The sequence below is a fragment of the Balaenoptera musculus genome, chromosome 6, assembly GCF_009873245.2.
Source record: "Balaenoptera musculus isolate JJ_BM4_2016_0621 chromosome 6, mBalMus1.pri.v3, whole genome shotgun sequence".
Taxonomy (NCBI): domain Eukaryota; kingdom Metazoa; phylum Chordata; class Mammalia; order Artiodactyla; family Balaenopteridae; genus Balaenoptera; species Balaenoptera musculus.
Genome location: NC_045790.1, coordinates 98,502,426 through 98,524,802, shown reverse-complemented (window position 1 = coordinate 98,524,802; position 22,377 = coordinate 98,502,426). Strand labels below are relative to the sequence as shown.

At 47.1% G+C, this 22,377-nt stretch overlaps 1 protein-coding gene across 1 annotated transcript in view; it reads right to left on the bottom strand.

The window, feature by feature from the left end:
• The window catches only part of PAPPA (pappalysin 1), a 256,529-nt gene that overhangs the window by 28,177 nt on the left and 205,975 nt on the right, over positions 1-22,377 (bottom strand). Inside the window, exons 19-21 of the mRNA XM_036854577.1 lie at positions 19,467-19,576; positions 9,505-9,576; positions 4,148-4,246 (exon numbers count right to left, since the gene is read on the bottom strand). Of these exons, the coding sequence (XP_036710472.1) occupies positions 4,148-4,246; positions 9,505-9,576; positions 19,467-19,576 (281 nt within the window). The remainder of the gene's footprint in view (positions 1-4,147; positions 4,247-9,504; positions 9,577-19,466; positions 19,577-22,377) is intronic.

Here is a 22,377-nt window from a genome sequence, read left to right as displayed (position 1 = left end):
AAGGATCATGAGATATTACTACAAGCAACTATATGCCAATAAAGTAGAGAACATGGAAGAAATGGACAAATTCTTAGATAAGCACAACCTTCTGAGACTGAACCAGGAAGAAATAGAAAATATAGACAGACCAATCCCAAGCACTGAAATTGAGACTGTGATTAAAAATCTTCCAACAAACAAAAGCCCAGGACCAGAAGCCCTCACAGGCGAATTCTATCAAACATTTAGAGAAGAGCTAACACCTATCTTTCTCAAACTCTTCCAAAATATAGCAGAGGGAGGATCACTCCCAAACTCATTCTATGAGGCCACCATCACCCTGATACCAAAACCAGACAAAGATGTCACAAAGAAAGAAAACTACAGGCCAATATCACTGATGAACATAGATGCAAAAATCCTCAACAAAATACTAGCAAACAGAAGCCAACAGCACATTAAAAGGGTCATACACCATGATCAAGTGGGGTTTATGCCAGGAATGCAGGGATTCTTCAATATATGCAAATCAATCAATGTGATAAACCATATTAACAAATTGAAGGAGAAAAACCATATGATTACCTCATTAGATGCAGAAAAAGCTTTTGACAAAATACAACACGCATTTATGTAAAAAACCCTCCAGAAAGTAGGCATAGAGGGAACTTACCTCAACATAATAAAGGCCATATATGACAAACCCACAGCCAACATCGTTCTCAATGGTGAAAAACTGAAACCATTTCCACTAAGATCAGGAACAAGACAAGGTTGTCCACTCTCACCACTATTATTCATCATAGTTTTGGAACTTTTAGCCAGAGCAATCAGAGAAGAAAACGAAATAAAAGGAATCCAAATCGGAAAAGAAGAAGTAAAGCTGTCATGGTTTGCAGATTACATGATACTATACATGGAGAATCCTAAAGATGCTACCAGAAAACTACTAGAGCTAATCAAGGAATTTGGTAAAGTAGCAGAATACAAAATTAATGCACAGAAATCTCTTGCATTCCTATATACTAATGATGAAAAGTCTGAAAGAGAAATTAAGGAAACACTCCCATTTACCATTGCAACAAAAAGAATAAAATATCTAGGAATAAACCTACCTAAGGAGACAAAAGACCTGTATGCAGAAAACAATAAGACACTGATGAAAGAAATTAAGATGATACAAACAGATGAAGAGATATACCATGTTCTTGGATTGGAAAAAATCAACATTGTGAAAATGACTATACTACCCAAAGCAATCTACAGATTAAATGCAATCCTTATCAAACTACCAATGGCATTTTCCCCAGAAGTAGAACAAAACATTTCACAATTTGTATGGAAACACAAAAGACCCCGAATAGCCAAAGCAATCCTGAGCAAGAAAAACAGAGCTGGAGGAATTAGGCTCCCGGACTTCAGACTATACTACAAAGCCACAGTAATCAAGACAATATAGTACTGGCACAAAATCAGAAATATAGATCAATGGAACAGTATAGAAAGCCCGGACATAAACCCATGCACATATAGTCACCTTATTTTTGATAAAGGAGGCAAGGATATACAATGGAGAAAAGACAGCCTCTTCAATAAGTGGTGCTGGGAAAACTGGACAGCTACATGTAAAAGAATGAAATTAGAACATGCCCTACCACCATACACAAAAATAAACTCAAAATGGATTAAAGACCTAAATGTAAGGCCAGACACTATAAAACTCTTAAAGGAAAACACAGTCAGAACACTCTATGACATAAATCACAGCAAGATCCTTTTTGACCCACGTCGTAGAGAAGTGGAAATAAAAACAAAAATAAATAAATGGGACCAATGAAACTTAAAAGCTTTTGCACAGCAAAGGAAACCATAAACAAGACGAAAAGACAAGCCTCAGAATGGGAGAAAATATTTGCAAATGAAGCAACTGACAAAGGATTAATCTCCAAAATTTACAAGCAGATCATGCAGCTCAATATTAAACAAACAAACAACCCAATCCAAAAATGGGCAGAAGACCTAAATAGACATTTCTCCAAAGACGATATACAGATGGCCAACAAACACATGAAAGGATGCTCAACATCACTAATCATTAGAGAAATGCACATCAAAACTACAATGAGGTGCTTCCCTGGTGGCGCAGTGGTTAAGAATCTGCCTGCCAATGCAGGGGACACGGGTTCGTGCCCCGGTCTGGGAAGATCCCACATGCCGCGGAGCAACTAGGCCCGTGAGCCACAACTACTGAGCCTGCGCGTCTGGAGCCTGTGCTCCGCAACGAGAGAGGCCGCGACAGTGAGAGGCCCGCGCACCGCGATGAAGAGTGGTCCCCTCTCGCTGCAACTGGAGAAAGCCCTTGCACAGAAATGAAGACCCAACACAGCCAAAAATAAATAAATTAATTAATAAATAAATTTAAAAAAAAAACTACAATGAGGTATCACTTCACACCAGTCAGAATAGCCATCATCAAGAAATCTACAAGCAATAAATGCTGGAGAGGGTGTGGAGAAAAGGGAACCCTCTTGCACTGTTGGTGGGAATGTAAATTGATACAGCCACTATGGAGAACAGTATGGAGGTTCCTTAAAAAACTAAAAATAGAATTACCATATGACCCAGCAATCCCACTACTGGGCATATACCCTGAGAAAACCATAATTCAAAAAGAGTCATGTACCACAATGTTCATTGCAGCTCTATTTACAATAGCCAGGACATGGAAGCAACCTAAGTGTCCACCGACAGATGAATGGATAAAGAAGATGTGGCGCATATATACAATGGAATATTACTCAGCCATAAAGAGAAATGAAATTGAGTAATTTGTAGTGAGGTGGGTAGACCCAGAGATTGTCATACAGAGTGAAGTAAGTCAGAAAGAGAAAAACAAATACCATATGCTAACTCATATATATGGAATCTAAAAAAAAAAAAAAGTTCTGAAGAACCTAGGGGCAGGACAGGAATAAAGACGCAGATGTAGAGAAAGGACTTGAGGACACGGGAAGTGGGAAGGGTAAGCTGGGACAAAGTGAGAGAGTGGCATGGACATATATACACTACCAAATGTAAAATCGATAGCTAGTGGGAAGCAGCCGCATAGCACAGGGAGATTAGCTTGGTGCTTTGTGACCACCTAGCGGGATGGGATAGGGAGGGTGGGAGGGAGACGCAAGAGAGAGGGGATATGGGGATATATGTATATATATAGCTGATTCACTTTGTTATAAAGCTGAAACTAACACACCACTGTGAAGCAATTATACTCCAATAAACATGTTAAAAGAAAAAAAAAGAAAGAAGAAGAAATAGTTCCCCGTGAGCTCGTTCATCACAGGAGATACTTTTCAACTCACATTGGCCAGGTTGGCCACCTCTCTCCCAACTGTCGGCTCGGGCCCCAAACTCTGGTCCCAGCTCTCATCAGGAGGAAAGTGGAGGTGGCCACTCTTCTGTGGGTGGGTGAGATGCATCTCAGCTGGATGTTCCAGTTTCACTATAAATACTCGAATCACTCCTGTAACATCCTGATATACTAAGGAAGAAAATGGCAACCAAGACCACACCCCCTAATTCTATAGGTGTAAACAACAAAAGAGATTATAAAATGCTTAAAGGCCATAACTGACCTCATTGGGAGTGTCCCATCTTCCCTCTTCCCCTAGACTTTAGCCATACCCCCTGAACATATGTGTTCTCTCTAGGATTTTACATGCCAGTCTCCTGCCCCAGACACTTTTCCTGGCCACCTCTCTGCCCCTTCTCCTCATCCCTCAAGTTTCAGCGTTGATGCAGATCCCTCTGCAGAGCTTTCTCCAACCCTTTGCCTGGGCCCTCAGAGAACTCTGTCCTTTCCTTTAAAAAGTATTGCACTTTAGTTTGTCTGCTTCCATAGCTGACTCTAAGCTTTGAGGAAAAGGGACCACATCTACAAAGATCATCCATGAACCTCCACATCTAGTTCAGGGCTTAGCACATGATATTAGCTCAACTACTGACTAAAAGAACGAAAAATACAATGGAACGTAATACAATAAAGCTTGTAGGTGAGTGCTGACACAACCAGGGCAATGGGTTGTCCAGCACGTAGGGGTGATCCTGGCCCAGTAAGCTGGAGAGGCCTGCAGAGGTGGCTGCAGAGGGGGGCATGCTGGCCTACCTTTTTGGTCTTCACTGTAGAAGCGCAGCAATCCCCACCGTCATAGTTGCAGAAAGCTCGGTTGTTGATGGCATCACAGTAATTGTCTCCCATGAAGGGCTGTACGTGAGGAGAGAGGCAGGAAGGAAAGGAGGCCTGGTTAGCATCCTGGAGTAAACGGGGGCTGGCCTCTGTAGATATTTAGCTGTATCTCATCTTCTCACAAACCTCCACAGTCAGCCTACCTGGCTTCAAATTCCTATACCCTTTTGGACAAATTACCAGTCCTAACATTTTTTTTTTTTTAATTTATTTTTGGCTCTGTTGGGTCTTCGTTGCTGCACGCGGGCTTCTCATTGCAGTGGCTTCTCTTGTTGCAGAGCACAGGCTCTAGGAGCACGGGCTTTGGTAGTTGTGGCTCGTGGGCTCTAGAGCGCAGGCTCAGTAGTTGTGGCGCACGGGCTTAGTTGCTCCGCGGCATGTGGGATCTTCCCGGACCAGGGCTCGAATCCGTGTCCCCTGCATTGGCAGGTGGATTCCTAACCACTTCGCCACCAGGGAAGCCCGCTTCTACCATTCTTAAAGGCTCTTATCTAGCCAAGTTTTTCCCAACTAAACTATGCTTATGCTAGGAGACATACTCTTACATGCTGGGTAGGCAAAGGCAGCAGGATAGACCACTATGTCCTCCTGAAGCAGGGGGCTCATTTCACTTGAAGACATGGTAAGAAAATTTGAGCCCCTTTTCCCCCACTTTTCCTGGTAGTAGGTAACTACAAACATAATTTACAATAAATATATATGCAAGTATATTAGGAAGCTGAATGTAAACTACCCAAGAATTGTAAAGACAACGTAAGAATCCATAGGAACTGGGCAGAATGGTTGGTGTACGATTACGGGTGCTTTCCTCTCCAACACAGGAGCACAGATACACTCGATGTCACACACTTTCCACGTCTGCTTTCTTCCTTTGTTCCCAAATAAAACACGTAAGGTAGGCATTGCTCTTCCCACTTCACACGTGAAGACCCTGAGGCTCAGAGCAAGAAAGGGACTTGGCCAAGAGCAACTGGCAGAGGCAGAGTAGTGATTTCAATCTAAGTTGGTTTCTCATTTTTCTTTACCTTTCTAGGCTATACCTAGCATATGTTGATTTCCTTCTTTTCTTCCCTGTGTTCCTCCAACTCTGTGATGCTTGAAAGATGGGGAAAAGATGATGGAGTTAAATTATTACTGATCTGAACCCAGAGTCATCTTAGGGGAAAGTCAGGGGTTTCTGCAACCCCCCAGCACTTGCATTTCCCACCTGGACACTTAGCACGCTGTCTTCTACGGTTTATGAACCTGTAGTTGGTGCAAGACTGTGAGCTCCTCAAAGACAAGGCCAGTATCTGGTTCGTCTCTGTCTCCCAACCGCCTGGGAGTTTAATGCTGGGCACAACTTGGCTCTTAAAGATGTTTTAGGGACAGATCGTAATCGTACTGGTATAGTGGAAAGGCAGTTGGCAGGGCTTTAGAAAACCTGGATTCTAGTCTTCCAAACCTCAGCCACTGGTTAGTTACTTGGTAATTTTGACTAAGTGGCTTATCTTCTCTGGGTCTCAGGACTCACAGTGGTGAAATAAAGAGGCAGAATTAGACCACTGATTTCTCAAAGCAATGAACATACCCCTACCCTCATCAAAGGTAATGTTGTGCAACCCTTTAATATAAAAAGCAGATGAAAGTGAAGCCCCTTTAATTAAAGTTCGGGTTGGGGGTCTCTAATGCTCAGTGACTCGTTGACTTTTTGTGGGGTCCCATGAAAAACCCTTCTGTGGGTTTTTTTTGGGGAGAGCCAAGTTCACAAGGAGTCCATCCTATGTGGCATCCCTGTCTCTCGCATCTATGCTCCAAATTCACAGAGTCTTTGTGCCCCCAACTCATGATGCCTGATTCCATTTCATCACTGCCCTATTAGGGTCTAAAAAAGATGTTAGCAAGACACAGCCAAGAACAGAGAGAGAGCTGTACTCAACTGTGGGTACACATGCACATGGCTGTGAGCACAGGTGTGACTCTGCCGTGTGACCGCCACAATGAATACATTACCACATTCGCATTAAAGCAGAGAGGCACAAACAACTAAAGGATAAAACCCTTTGCTCTATACTACCAAATGTAAAATAGATAGCTAGTGGGAAGCAGCCGCATAGCACAGGGAGATCAGCTCGGTGCTTTGTGACCACCTAGAGGGGTGGGATAGGGAGGGTGGGAGGGAGGGAGATGCAAGAGGGAAGAGATATGGGAACATATGTATATGTATAACTGATTCACTTTGTTATAAAGCAGAAACTAACACACCATTGTAAAGCAATTATACTCCAATAAAGATGTTTAAAAAAAAAAAAAAAACCCTTTGCTCTTTCTGGGCCTTAGAAGATTTGTCTGTGGGCTCTGTTCCCTACGTTCTTTCTCACATTATATATAAAGACTAATAAAGGAAACCAAATGTCCTTTTTTTAAAATAAAAGGAACTGGTTTGGTAAAGGAGTAGCTGGAGAAGAAGAGGAAGAAGAAAAATAAAATAAAAAAGATTCTTTTTTTATTTGGTCACTGAAAAATATCTCCAGTCTCATTACTAGCTACTTTCTTCTATGTACCCTTTCCTGCTGTCACATCCATGCATCCATCCTCCCATCTATCCATCCATCCACCCACCCACCCATCCATCTTCTATTTAACCCTATCTATTGAATGCCTACTATGTGTTACACATTGTGCTAAAAAAAAAAAAAAAGGATGTAATAGTGAGTCAATATAGACAGAGCTCCTGCTCCTCTAAGACCTTACATTCTAGTAAGGAGGCAGACTTTATTCAAATAATCACTTATCCTATTGGCCAATTTCAACTCTGATAAGAGTTAACAGAGGAAAGGTATGTGATGCTGTTAGAGTTAAAAGTAGGAGGATCTGACCTAATCAGAGAGCTCCATGAAGAAGTCCCCGAGGAAATGACGTTTTAGCTGACATCCTAAGATGAGTAGGAGTTAATTAGGTGGGGGGTGGAGAAGGGAGACTTTCTAGGGGGAGAGAATAACATGTGAAAAGCTCTACAACCTAGAATTTGCTCCCGTCTCTGGTATTTCTTATGCTGCTGCTTCTACTAATAGTGTGTTTTGGAAAACAATTCATCCTTCAAGATCCAGTTCAAACATCACCCCTCCAAAATGTCTTCCCTACAACCCCCGAGATGCCATGTGCTTCTGCAGCTTCTTGTACCTGCTTTGGTTATAGCTCTTGGTATATCAGTTTAGAATTCTTCTTTAACTGTATCTCTTTTACTATAATGTGAGTTCCTTATGGACAGGGAATGTATGTCATCCATTTTTATATCTTAGATTTCTTAGCAAAATGCTGGCAATTTGAGCAAAACTTTATTAAATATATCTTCCTTAAATGTTTACCTAGTAAAATGATGGGTAGATGGGTGGATGGATGGATGGATGGATGGATGAACAGCAAGAAGATATCCAGATGAGTCAGGGAGAACACAGTACTGTTTTCACTTGACTAAAACCATTGTACTCTCAGTACCTAGGGCAGTGCTGGGCACGTAATAGGCACCCAGTGAAGCTTTGATGAACAAGTAAGTAAATGACTACTTTGAACACAGCTTGGGGCAGATAGCAGGGGCCTAAAGGGCCCCAAGACCCTTTACCAATCGTGGCTACTGCAGACATTCCAGGTTGATGGCTCCTCCCTGGACCCAGCAGTTGTATCTCTTCTAAGCATACTTTTCAGCCCCAGGTAAGAGACAAGCTATTAGCTCTAAGTTAAGCAGGAAAGGAGACGAGGGGGCACCTGCAAGGGCAAAGGCGATAAGCATCACTGGCAGAGCTCAGAGCCTGACAGGTGTGGGTCTCTTAGGCCTCAGTGCTGAGTCAAAGAAGGGATTGAATTCTGCTGTCACATTGGTTGCCCAGACTGCCAACTCAGCAGAACGAGTGCCCAGGTAATCCAAGCTTCCTTTTTCTGAAATCCTGGACTGATCCAGAGAGATGTAAGGAAGCAACTGCCTCAGGTCCTTGGCTTTGGTTTTGTCACTCCTGCTGAATCTTGGGAGAACGGGAGTTTTTAAAGACTACAGTGTCCTGTGCCCTGAGAAGATGCCACTGGGGATTCCCTAACCAATACACAGAAAGAAATGTGACCCAGGGACTGTCCTGTGACATTTACAGGTCAGGGGATGGTTCGTGGGCAGAAGGTGGCCTAGTGGAGGAGAGAAATCACGGGCCTGGAACTCAGGAGACTTGGGTTCATGCTCTGGCTCCGTGTCTAGTATGCTGTGCAACCTTGGGCCAGTCCATCCCCCCTCTGGCCCTCTTTTTCCAGTCTACACAACAAATGAGGAAGGTAGATCGCATTAAGAGCCGTGCCAGTTGGCATTCTATCAAATGTTAGACCTGGCTGCCGGCTGGGTGTCAGTTTCCCCATCATCTAGAAGAACAGTCTGGTTGTGACAGTTTAAGAATTTCATCAAATACAAAGTTTTCTAGAGCACAATCTAGTCCTTTTCACCTGGATTTTCCTGAGGGGGACCTGGGGGGCACCACAGAGATTTGGACATCCACCTGGATGTGATTTGGGACCTCCTTTCCATGCCAGCTGAAAAGATTCACAGTGGGCATAGGGGTGCACAGAAGGTCTCTGAGTTCCATGGATAGCAGCACGCCGTTGAGAACACAGGTGACATACCAAGTGCCCTGGCCCTGCCCCTCCCCAAGCTTGTCACTGATACCCAGGGACAGAGCTCCAAAATGCCAAGTTCCAGGGAATGGCTCCACCGCCGAGTGAGAGAACTGAAGGGTCAGAGGGGATCTTCCACCTTCAGCTCAGTGGTTGAGTCTAAGGTGTCCAAATTACCTCTGGAGTTGAAGAACGCGTGAGTGACAAAGACGCGTGGCAGAGGAAATGATCTGCAACTAATGGTTGCAGGAAAAGTAGAAATGAAAAAACAAAAACTGCCTCATGTGGTTCTGTAAAAGTTAAATGAGGCAATGTTGGTAAAATGCCGGGCACATTATAGCTGCTAAATGAATATGGCTCCTCCCTCCCAACCTCCCTTACAGATGCAATATGATGTTGAACACAGGCTTCGGAGCCAGAAACACCTGGCTTGGAATCCCGACTCTTTTAGCCATTAAATGTATGTTTGAGTGTGTTTGCTGATATCTCTGTGCATCAGTTCCATGACCTATAAAGTGGGATTGCTGACTCCTGTCCAAGAAGTCTGTTAAAGGGATATTTATAGCACTTAGTAGGTACAGTAAATGGTAGTCATGATTAACATAACAATAACAGTAATGGTTGTAGGATCATTCTGACGGACTCACCTCACAGCCTTTGACACAGTGAATCAGAGCAGGGTGAGGATACCACTTCAGACCAGCTGTGCAGACAACTCTCTGCAGAGAGAGGGAGAAAGAGGTCAGATGGGTTTGGGGCTGGCACCACATTCAACCACCCACCCCTCTTCTTGGATCTTCCAAGTCCTGACCTCACCCTGGCATTTCCACGGAGACTTTGCCCAGGTACCTGCAATAACAGGACCCATAAGACTAAAATAATGTTTGTGTTCGCCGCAGGTGTCACGATTCTGTATTTCCCTGGCAGGAAGAAGGGCTGAGGAGAAGGAGAATTGGGGGACCGAGACGTGATCAGAAAGGCACTTCAGAAAATTCCTGGCTGACGTCTGCCCCATGGACAGAGTCGGGGATAAGGTGGGAGGAAGGAGGAAGGGTAGAGTGCGTGTGTGTGGCTACAGCAGGAAGATGGAAGAATGGTGTGGAACAGGGCTTCCCAAAGTAGGCGCTGAGGACCACTCTAATCACGATCACATGGGAGCACGCAGAAAAGGCAGATTCTTCAGCGCCGCCTTGGGTCTATAGAGTCCGAATCTCTGAGGCCAGGGCCTGGGACTCTGCATTGTAAAAACAAGCCTCCCAGATGATGCTGATACACATTACGGTTTGAGAGCAGTGGCCTGGAGGATGCATGAACTAACCTTTGGTTCGGAACCCTGGAGATGCGGAGAACCCTTTCTGCATCCACCTGCCACCAGGCCATGCGGGCTAGGCTCACAATTCCTGAGGCTGCCCACACTCATCTCTCTGTGACTTTGTTCCTGCCGCTCTCCTTCACTGAAAGCCCTTCCTCATCTTGTCACCTGGAGAATCTTTAGTTATCTTCTACATTTCTGTTCAAGACTACCTTCCTCAATACTCTGTAATGGTCTATATGGGAAAAGAATCTAAAGAAGTGTGGATACATGTGTACGTATAACTGATTCACTTTGCTGTACACCTGAAACTCTCACAACATTGTAAATCAACTATACCCCAATAAAAAATTAAAAAGAAATACATAATATATAAATTTAGAATTAAAAAAAGACTACCTTCCTTTGTGGTGATTTTCCCAGCCCTCTCAGGCAGAGCTTCAGGTATACATATATGTATTTACTTATAGCCTCCCGTAATGAAATAATAATAATAATTATTATTATTATACTAAAATGTATTGAGTGCATTCATGGTGCTAATTACTTTATTCATTATGTTATTTATTGCTCACCACCATGCAGTGGGGTGGGCATTAACCTTGTATCATAAGGAGAATAAATTCCCCAAGCTCCATAGCTGTTAAGTAAAGGAACCAAGATTTGAAACCAAGCAATTGTTTTGGGAAGGATTTACGGCAGCTCATAACATAAAATCCAACACGATAATTTCTTTTTAAGTGGGTGAAAACAAAAAGATAAATAAAACTAGGAAGATAAAATAGCATTAGGACTAGGGCTAACATAACGATCTTAGAAGCTCCTTTTTCTATTCTGCCCTAGATGCCTTACTTTTCATGTGATATTACAATGATTTCTTTAAAACAAAAAAAAGCAAATTAAAATAACCTGGAGGCAAATGCTTAGATTTGCGATGCCAGGTAACTGTGTCAGGGAGCAGCCGTGGAAGTCTCTATGATCAGGGCTCGCTCTGCGGCCTGAATGCCAGTTGATTAATTTTAATTAAGAAATGAACATTCACATGGGCTAGAATGTGGAAAATCCATGTGACCAGCCCATTCTCTCCCCAAGGGCAGACCTATATGGGAGCAAAACTGTAACTAGGTTTCTTGGTGAACGTGGAATCCCGTGACTCCAAGATCTGGCTGCGTTGGGTGCCTTTCTTCTCTGCCCCACAGCGTCTCTGGTTCACCCTTGGGTTTTCCGTGCCTAGAGTGGTGCCTGGTACAAGGAGGACGACCAGCAAATATTTATGTTATAAATGAATGGATCCATTTCGAGATAGAGATGATTTTACCAAGGGACAATTATCTTCTTTACCTGTCCTCCTCTCTTCTAGAGCATCAGAAGAGCATTTACGATGCCTAGCAGAGCGTCTAGTTTAGAGGACCAGTTTAGTGTAGATTGAATTAATTAAAGATCTTGGACAAACAACTAAACTTGAAGATCTGCCAACCAGTCTCACGATGTGAAATCTACTCTTTAGCCCCTACTGCCTCTGTTGACACTGTCTACCTTCTCCTAAAACACAAGAAGGTGATGTATGGGAAAGACTGAGCAATGAGGCATGACAGACATGGTTGCAATTCTGACTAGAAATCTCCACTCTGAGGTTAGGTTTTCCCATCTCTGAAATGGGTACTGAAAATGTCCTAGGCTTGTTGTGATGAAGCACTGAGATAAATGATGTAGAAGTGGTCAACCCAGGACTAACTCCTACAGGTAAGAGGGCAGGCCCTGGTTTTAGACATCTGTCTCCCCCCCCAGGTTCAGGACGGAGCACAGCAAACAAATACATATTGACCAAGTGAAGGAATGTGAGAACTCTAGTGTCCCTTCCTTCCAGCTCAGCTGCTTTCTTGCCCCTCTGCTTCCCAGCCATGGGGGCCAGAAGCAGAGGGCATCACCTGCTTTCATCCTCTGAGAAGCTTTAACCAGACTTCCATCTCTGGGTCTGAGCGTCTGTTCCTGGCCAAAATTCAGGGGTGTTGGAGGGGCACTTAGGTAATGGTTCAAGTCGTAGAAAACAGCAGAATTAGGATCCCCAAGGGACTTGATGCCCACCCCTCCCCCCCGTTTATCTGAGAGCTAATTTAATCCATCCGTAGGAGTGTCTTGGTGTGGCTGCACAAGTTTCTGTCAGTTGAGGTTTACCTGACGTGAGTTCAGAGAAAGGACTTTTATACTATCTGCATGAGCCTATTTATCTTTCCAAGTCTTTTGGATTTTCCACTATTCCTCAGGGCTGCACGCCCCACCTGTCTCACTACAGGGCCCCTCTGTCTGCAAGGAGGACTGGGAAAGGCGACACGCAGCAGGAGCTGAAGGAAAGGCTAGGCTGTTTACACCATACATTGGGAGATCCCAGTGGGGCCCCTCAAATGCCAGCCTTGTTCCTCTTGATGCCAGTGGGACCTCTAGCCCAGTCAGAGCCCTTTCAGACCAGGTTTTGTAAGACAGCTTTCTTTGCTGCCTTGCTGCATAGGAAGAATAGACCGTCTTGTCTTCTTGGCTGTAATGACCATCAGCACCACCACCATCTGCACCACCACCAGCATCGTCATCAATAACACTATCACCATCACCATCGTCATCTCTCATCATCACCACCACCAGCATCGTCATCAATAACACTATCACCATCACCGTCGTCATCTCTCATCATCACCACCACCAGCATCGTCATCAATAACACTATCACCATCACCGTCGTCATCTCTCATCATCACCACCACCAACATCGTCATCAATAACACTATCACCATCACCGTCATCATCTCTCATCATCACCACCACCACCAACATCGTCATCAATAACACTATCACCATCACCGTCGTCATCTCTCATCATCACCACCACCAACATCGTCATCAATAACACTATCACCATCACCATCGTCATCTCTCGTCATCACCACCACCAACATCGGCATCAATAACACCAGGACCAGCATCATCACCACCACCGGTACCACCACCATCATCCTTATTGTCACAGTACCACTAACAACCCCATCATCATTAGCCTTCTCATCAACACAAAACCTTCTATTAAGGGTATATTATGCTCCAAGCCTTGGGCTCAGCGCTTTTATCTCATTTCATCTTTACCATAACTATGAGATAGGTACGTTTTGTTCAGGTGTACAACAAAATGATTCAGTTACTTTTTTCAGATTATATTCCATTATAGGTTATTATACTGAATATAACTCCTTGTGCTATATAGTAAATCCTTGTTGCTTATCTATTTTATGAATAGTAGTTGTATCTGTTAATCCCATACTCCTATGTGTCCCTCCCTCCCTCTCTCCCTCCCTCTCCCTTTTAGTAACCATAAGTTTGTTTTCTATGTCTGTGAGTCTGTTTCTGTTTTGTATATAGATTCATCTGTATTATTTTTTGGTTCCACATATAAGTGATTATCATACAGTATTTACATATGGTTTTTGACTCTGGTTTACACAAGAGGAAACTGAGGCACAGAGAAGTTAAATAACCTGCCCCAAATCATACACATAGGTAATGACAGTCAGGAATTAAACACATATCTGTCTTATTTCCAGGTCTATAGTTTGAAAACTATATTCTCCTTCAAATTCCTCCAGCCCCCGAACTGGTAAGCATAAAAAAGGTTACTCTTTTGACCGATGGAAAGACCAAGGTTCAGAGAGGTAGAGAGGCTTTGAGACAAATGTAGTAGAGGCAGAGTGTTTAAAAGCTGAAGCCCAGGGGCTTCCCTGGTGGCGCAGTGGTTGAGAATCTGCCTGCCAATGCAGGGGACACGGGATTGAGCCCTGGTCTGGGAAAATCCCACATGCTGCGGAGCAGCTGGGCCCGTGAGCCACAATTACTGAGCCTGCGCGTCTGGAGCCTGTGCTCCGCAACAAGAGAGGCCGCGATAGTGAGAGGCCCACGCACCGCGATGAAGAGTGGCCCCCGCTCGCCGCAACTAGAGAAAGCCCTCGCACAGAAACGAAGACCCAACACAGCCAAAAATAAATAAATAAATTTTAAAAAAAAGCTGAAGCCCAGAGAAGTCTGGCCCCAGGCAGAGCCAAAGACATGAGAAAGTATCTTAAAAGAACCCCCTCATCCTAAGGCCCAGACCTGACTCCCCTTCTGATGTCTTCTAGGATGAGCCCTCTTCTCCCCTTTATTTTTCCTTGATTTATAGGACCTTCTATGAGTGAACTATGTAATTTATTTTTGCTTTTGTTATCTGTTATGGAGTTTCTGGCTTTCTTCTGGGTAAGCTTTTTAAAAACCTAGGCATTTTCCATTCTGTATCCCTTGTTTGAAGAACACCTACCATTTGGAGGTGCACAATCGATATTCATTGAATGAGTTCATGAACAAATGGCCAAATGAGTGAATGTCTGAGTGTGTCCAGGAGTGAACGAGGAATCGCTGGTCTCTGCACACACCTCTCCATCTACGGGCTTCCCCTCCGGGGCACAGGACAGCTCCTTCTGCACAGTGGACAGACTGGACTTCGTATTCAATCAGAACCATTCTACCTCTGACCTTTAGACTCTCGGCAGGGTTTTCCATACTGATGCCTTTTCTTCAAGGAATGAATTTCACATCCTTTGTCTGATGTATTGCATATGTTTATTATTTATAACGTGTAAGGCAGTTTCCTTGCAGAATAGAATGCATGAGAATTAGCCCTGGGTTCTAATCCTGATTCAATCACGTGAGTTATGTGAACTGGGCAGTGACAACCTCTCAGAACCTCAGCTTCTTCATCTGTAAAATGGTGACAATACTTATCTCCTTGGAGTGTGAAGACACAATGAAGGGTATATATGGAACTGCCTCACAAACAGTGCCTACATGTCACAGAGAGTCAATAAATGGTACTTTCCCTTTCCTTTCCTTAATTCCCTCTCTTCCTGCTCCTCCCTCCTTCCCTTTCTTCTTCTCTTCTTTTCTTTCCTCCTTCCATCCCTTGCTTTTCAGGAGCTCTTTAAAAAGCCAGGATCCCAGCTACCTAGAGGCACGATAAGCCTCTGAGGTTGCGAGTGGCACTTCCTATTGGGAGGCTTTCTCGGCACCCTGAGCAGGGGGAGTGCAGGGCCGATTGGAGGTGCTCCTTAGGAGCTGATGGAAGAGAAGCTGCCCCCCCAAATTCTGGATGTCCAGCCTGGAAGAGTCTGTCTCATCCAGAGGTTGTAAGCCAACAGCTTCCGGGCTACACAACCCACAGAAATGTTTGGTTTGGCACACAGAGTGCTTAACAAAAGTCAAAATTAGTTGCCAATATATAAAACATGAGAGACTTCGTATTTTAAAAACTCCAGATTTCTTGTACTCAAGAAAAAAAGGAAAATCTGGCCACACTGAACCCACATTTCCACACTGTCACACTCCGCTAGAGGCTCCCCCTTTGGCAGCCAGCGTGTGTTTTCCACAGTTGACCACAGTCTCCACCATTCCCTGCAGTCTCTCCAGCATTGAGCCTGAGGGATGTTTCCATCTATCATTGAGAGTTTGCATTGTCTTATTAGATTAGAGGAAGGTTTCTCTGTATCTCTACTGCTTTGAAAACTGCATACGTGGGAGGGGGCTTTAAAGGGCGGAGAACTTAAAGGAAATGAAAGGACAGAGTGTTTTTCTTTATGAAGGTAAAACATATGCCTAAAAAGAATTTCATCAGATATATACTCTAAGATTCCAGTAACATGAAGTTCAAAAATAAGCAAAACCAATATCTTGGTGGTGTAGGTACTGCCTGCCATGGAGAAGGGAAGGCCTCTCTGGGGAGTTGAAAAGGTCCCCACCCTGATCTGGGTTTCACAAGTGGACACAAACATAAAATTGATCAAGCCTAAGGCTTAAGATTAGCATGTGAGCTTAATCTCAACAGGAAAAACTTTAACTGCATGTGTAATATCTCATTTCTTAAGTTGGGCAGTATGCACATGGGCAGTTGTTTTATTTTCTTTAAGTCCCTCTGTGTCTGTCTGATGTATTTATAGTAAATACTACTGCTACTGCTACTGCTACTGCTACTGCTATGGGTTGGCCAAAATTTTCGTTTGGGTTCTTCCATAACATCTTACGGAAAAACCCGAACAAGGTTTTTGGCCAGCCCAATCCTATGCCTCAGTATTTAAAATACAAAATCACATGCTTGGCCTGCTTCACCCATTTATCCCACCTGTCTGGTTCCCATCGGTGTGTGAGTCTGTGACTCTTGATTTCAGTCTAGCTCTTGTTTCACAGATGGGGCAACTCTGGCACGTACAGCAAGCAGGTGGTGAACCTTGGTCACCTGACTCAGCCACCATAAACATTTAGGGAGCACCTACTGCGCGCTGGGCACTGGAGGGGTGCACCAGGGTAAATAAGGTGAGCACGGGCCCGCCTTCACGAAGGTCACCAATCCTGCACGTGACCTCAGTGTTGATATTCCACTCGTCTAGGCGGTCCTCGTTCTCGTCATACGTGCCAACACACGTAAAGTGCTTAAAACAGAGCCTGTCACGCAGTTAAGTGCCGGTGGTGAGCCGCAGCGGGCTCGCGTGGGCTTACGAGAGGCAACAGTGCTGATCTCTTGCAACCTGTGTTGAGTGACAGCCACTGGGAAAACCAGAAATCTGCTTTGGTGAGAATATTTACGCCTCAGGAATTGGCAAGGGCTACAAATCAGAGGGTGTATTTTTGTGGAGAGCCAGTTGTGAATTATTTACCGGCTGGTGAGCGATCGTAAACATTTTGCCTTTGTTATTATTACTGTAGAGGCTGCACGGGTAGCTGGAGGAGTAAACGGCAGCATCAGACTGACCTGGGTTCAATTCCTCGTAGGCAAGTGGCTTCTATCTCTGAGATTCCATTTCCTCTACTGGAAAAATGGAGTCTAATTCCCACCTCATAGGGGTGTGTGTGTGTGTGTGCAAATCAAGGCTGGAAGGTGTCTGATCCAATGCCCGATTCACAGCAGGCATCCATTAAATGTCAGTTGTCATCTCTCACTCTCTTATGCTGGGGACAAATGTGACAGTAGCTGGAGCGGAACCTTGGCCCTGACCATCCACCTTGTGCTGGCGCTCCGAGGTGAACCCTCAGAAAGCAGAGGAGCGATCCAGGGCCTGCTTTGGCCTGGCAGTGCCTGCACCAGCAGCTCTGTGTCTGTAGCTCTCACCACAGAAGGGGCAAGGGTGCAGCAGAGGTCAGCTTTCCTGCCTGGTTCCTGGAAATCATCAGTCTCTGCCCTTCGCCCTCCTCCCTTTTTCTAGCACGTTTTTTCCTCCTGGATAATGAGGCCTCCGGAGACCAGTGGAGGTCTGAACCTCGTTATGGCTCTCTGGGTAGGCCGGCATCAATAAAGGCCGGCGGACCAGGGAACTGGGTGGGGGGCTGGAGCGGGCAGGCAGCGGGTGGGCGACTGACGAGGGGGGCGCTTTGCAGACTTTCAAATCCCTGGATTTATTTCACAGTGAATTATAACTGAACTCTTTAGTGCCCGGGCCTCACAGAGGGAAGGGTGGGAATTCACCCGGGGGCACCGAGGAAAGGCCTGAGTGGGAGACGGGTTGGGGAACCCGGTGTGGGTCCCAGGCACATGCGATGTGCGCGAGGTCTCCTGTGCTCTGTGTAGAGTGTAGGTCCCTGCCTTTGCTGGGTGGAAGTCAGGGTGGAGTAGAGGGAGGGCGGGATGGAGTGCAAGGAGCTCCCTGCCAAGATCCTGGCTCTGCTTCCCGCGTGACCTGGCCCAGTCCCCTCCGTCTCTGGTCCTCAGTTTCTCCATCTGTACAATGGGGGGCGTGTACCTGATGATCTCCAACTTCCTCGAGACTCGGACATACAGCCTCTGTGCGTGCGCCTGGGCGCGTACAGCCCATCAGAGTACATGGGGTGCTTGGGGAGAATCTATCTGGGGACTCTGGGTCAGGAGTGGGGAGAGGCAGGCTGAGTGCAGGAAACAGATGAAGGGGCATGAGCTTAGCGAAGCAGGGTGGGCTCGTGGAGGTCCGGGAGAGTCAGGCCGAGAGAGAGGCAGAGACAACAGTGGGGATGGAGGGAAAGAACGTGGGCAGGAGGGAGGCAGAGCAAGGCCACAGAGGTATCTGGAGAAGGAAGAGAGAAAGAGCGTGAAAAAAGAGGCAGGAGAAGGAATGAAGTTGGAGACGGGCAGAGAGCGGTAGGGGGAGAGGAGGAGGAAGGTGGGGCGGAGAGCCCCGGGGTGCACGGGGGAGCAGGGGGGCGCTGGCCAGGTCCAGCGCCAGGTCCACAGGTGCAGGGTGCGGCGTAAGCCCTCACAGCCGTGCTCTCGGCTCATCGGGGAAACAGTGCGCCCGGTATCGGGATCTGCAGCAGGCGGGCAGACGGCAAGGCCTCCAGCGCCCCGGCAGAAAGGCTGAACCCGCCCTGCAGCCCTGCCTCTCTCACTTCCTCCAGCGTGAGGGGCCAGTGCCCAGAGCTGGCACATGAGGCCTGGGATCGTGCTGCCCCAGAGGACAAGAGTGGGGTCCCCACCGATTGGGTGACACCCAGGAACGTGGGAGCGGCCAGCCCCAATGTGAACAAGGCCTTCCAGCAGGGGCCACAGCAGCCTGGCACCGTGGGAAGAGCAGAGCCCTTGGATGCAGGCTTGGGGTCGAGCCCTCAGCCTGGGCCATCGCCCGCTCCTGAGGTCTCAGTGTCCGCAAGGGGAGGATGCAGACAGTGGCCCTCGCTCCACATAACCACCCTGAGAGACCATTGGAGGTGTGAACCTCGTTCAGACCTCGTATGCTAAGCTCTGGGTGCATAAACACGGTAGGTGCTTCATACACAATTGGTGTTACTAGTTCCCCGTATCACATAGTAATTGCTTTCCACCAAATAAGCAAGGCACGAGAAAGATACCAGAAGCCTAGGCTATGGAATATCCGAGAGAAGCCAAGAGCACCATCCTGACAAGTGAGGACTTTCCAGTCAGGCAGACACAGGTTTGTGACCTGACTCTGCTCTTTCTATCTAGGTGTTCTTGTGGCCTCAGTTTCCTCATCTGTAAACTAGGCGCATTAGTCCTCTTACTCCTAGGCTGCCATCAGGATTCAGTGGGACAGTAAATAAAAGATCCTTAGCACAGGCCTGTCAGAGGGAAAGTATTAAACACTTAAGGGCTGGAAAAATGATGGTGAACAAGTCTTCACTCCACAGAGCAGGTGTGGCCATTAGATGCTTTCACGTATGTAGAGGGACTAAGGCAGGACCAGAGCGTGTAAGTGGTCAGCAAGGCCATTTCCCTCCCTGGGCCGCAGGTGGGTGGCCCCAGCCACTCACCTCCACCCGCGTGGGGTTCAGCCAATGGGGGATGTCACGGACGGTCACGTTCACTGGCAGGATGATGGACTCGCTGTTGTGGTCCAGGCACGAGGTGGCACACTCCGACCCTGAGGGGAAGCCGACAGTGAGGTGGTGGCTCAGCCCCCGTCCCCCGATGCCAGGGGCCGCCCCACCCCCAGCGTGGACCCTGCTGCTCCCTGGTCCCCAGTGAGTGGGGACGCCCACCCTCAAGGGCAGCGGGCAGGAGTGAACGCCCCGGCCGCGCCCCCTCTGGTCTCCCTGACCGTTCTCCTGTCTCCAGTCCAGCTGGCACGCACCACCAGGCTCAGCAGCCCTCAGCCCAGTTTGGACTCGCTCCTCCTCTGCTCAGAAACCTTTCGGAGGCTCCCCGCATCCGGGACAAAGTCCAAACCCCTTTGCTCAGCATCCATGGCCTCCCATGGTCTGGTCAACCTTATCTCCCACTAACCGGACGGCGCTTGGCTTCCCATCGGAGTCCCCCACTTCCTCGCCTCTGTACTTCTGCCCCTGTTCATCCTGTCTCCTGAATCGTCCCCCCTGATCTGCCTCTGCACGGTCAGATCCTGCCAGTTCTTCCAAGTCCAGTTCAAATCCTCCAAGGAGCCTGCCCTGATTTCTGCAGCTGAGGGAGGGCAGCACTCGGCACTGAGGAATCTCGCTCCAGGGTTGGTGTTACCCCCCGTCCCTCCCTTCCCCAGTAACAGGGATGCCCTGGGAGGGCAGGGATGGGGTCGGTTCCTCTCTGAGCCTAACCCAGGGTCTGCTCAGCAGGCGTCAACCAAATGAACAGTGAGCCTGTGAAGGCAGCATCAATGTCTCAGCCCCACACCTTCCCCTCCCACACAGCTTGCATTCACGCCCTCCTCTGTGCCCTGAGGACCATCCCCGCTCCTCTCCAACTAGCGTGTGACTAGTTAATGACCCTCCAGACCTCAACCCACGTGCCGCTTGCTCGGAGGAAACCTCCATTCCTGACAGGCCAAACCCTCTCACTGGCACCCATCACAGATTTGTCACACCAGCTTGGTGACTGTTGTACCAATAGCTCTCTTCCCTGCTCGGCTGTAACTCCATGAGGCCAGCACTCTCTGTGCTCCCCCTTCTATGCCCAGAGCCTGGCACTGTGCATGGCGGATGGTAGGCACTCAGTAAGTATCTGTGAAGTGAGTGAAAGGGACAAGAGTGAATGGGTGCATGGGTGGTTGAGGAAACGAAAGAGTGAATGAATGAATGGATGACTGGCACAATGAGTGAATGATGAATGAGGTATCTCATGGTGGAGGAAGTGGGTACCTAGATGGATGAGTGAATGAATAAATGACTGAGTAAGTGGATAAAGGGATGAAAACATGAATCAGGCAGTGAGTCGGTGAAGGCGCCATGACCAACAGGGACGGGGTTAGTACACAGAAGCCCTTGGTCCAGGGACTTCATCAGTTGACTTTCAAGCTGTGGGTGAGCAAGATGACTGTAATTTGACTCATACATTCTCTGTCCTGACCTCACTGATTCTGAAGTCTCCTAAAAATCAAGCTCATCCCGTGGGATGTCCCCAGGACTCCAAAAAGGTGCTCATTCATATGGACAAAGAACTGATGCGTCAGAATCTGACCAGGGCCCTAAGGAGGTCATTCCCCTGCCTTAGTGCCAAGACCACCCTTGAACACTAAATGGTTTACAAGAGTCAACTCTCTTGAAAAATATCCTATGCTGTGAGCCATTCTAAAGGCTCCCTTCCAAACGTGTGTGTGTGTGTGTATACACACAGTATGTATATATGTTTATGCACACATGCAGCTATACATACATAGACACTTGTGTATGTATATATAGTTTATCCAGTGCCCTTCCTGTTGCCACCTCGTCATCCTCTTCAATCTAAGCGACTCACAAAATCTGAAGAGGTAGCAAGGGTGGGGTGGCGGGTCCAGGACAATCTTTGGAACCTCTTGAATTTAAACATGGGGCCACTGAGCCCAGAAGGTGGGGATGGGGGTATTCCCGGCCTTGTCAGTGGTTTTCACCCGTCACTGGTTCCCCTGCACACCCAGTGTCATCACGTGCATCCCAGAGGTGACAGCGTGCCGTGTGTGAAGCTCGGGTCACAGAGCTGGCGAGTAGGGGGACATGAATGAAAGCCTACGCCCCTCTGAACTCCAAGCCCAGCGGATGGATACGGTGGAGACATGGAGGGAAGAGAAAAGAAGGCAGCAGTGGAAGGGGACAGAGAGGGGTGAAGGGTCAGAAGAAAGAAAAGAAACGGGGGACACACAAAAAGACAAAAAAGACAAGTGATGAGAATAAGAGGGATGCCTAAGCAGTCAGAGAGGCTCAGTGGTGTGTGTCTGTCACGAGATCAGCTCTGAAGATTTTAGGGAGCAAGCATGAAACAAGGCTGCGATGATAAAATCCTTCTGAAAAAAGAAGATGCAGCCTCTGACAAGTAGACAAAGGTTACTTATCCCAAAAGGGGGGAAAAGAAAGATCAGGTCAACACAGGAGGCCACCGCCGCCTCACGAAGCAGTCACATCTTAATTTCTCTTTCCCCACACCTCCCCCTCTGCACTGCCCTCCCCCGTGCCACAGCTCTGGGCCTCAGGACCAGGCTGCTGTGTTGTGATACACGAGCCCTAATCGGCATCATTACAGAGTGGTGATCTCACCGGTCCCCGCCTCCCCTTCCCGGGAGGAGCAGGGAAGGTGGCAGCGGCCTTGGTGGCAGTAACAACTTTCTGAGGACTCCTCACTGCCACACAAGCCTCCCCAGGCTGCTGGGGGTGGCTCCAGAACGTGGCCCCCAGCCACCAAGCTGGACACATACTTCACCCCTGCCCTGCTTACGAGGCCTTTGGTCGAGTCCCTCTCCTTGGTGAGGTGGGCTCTCCC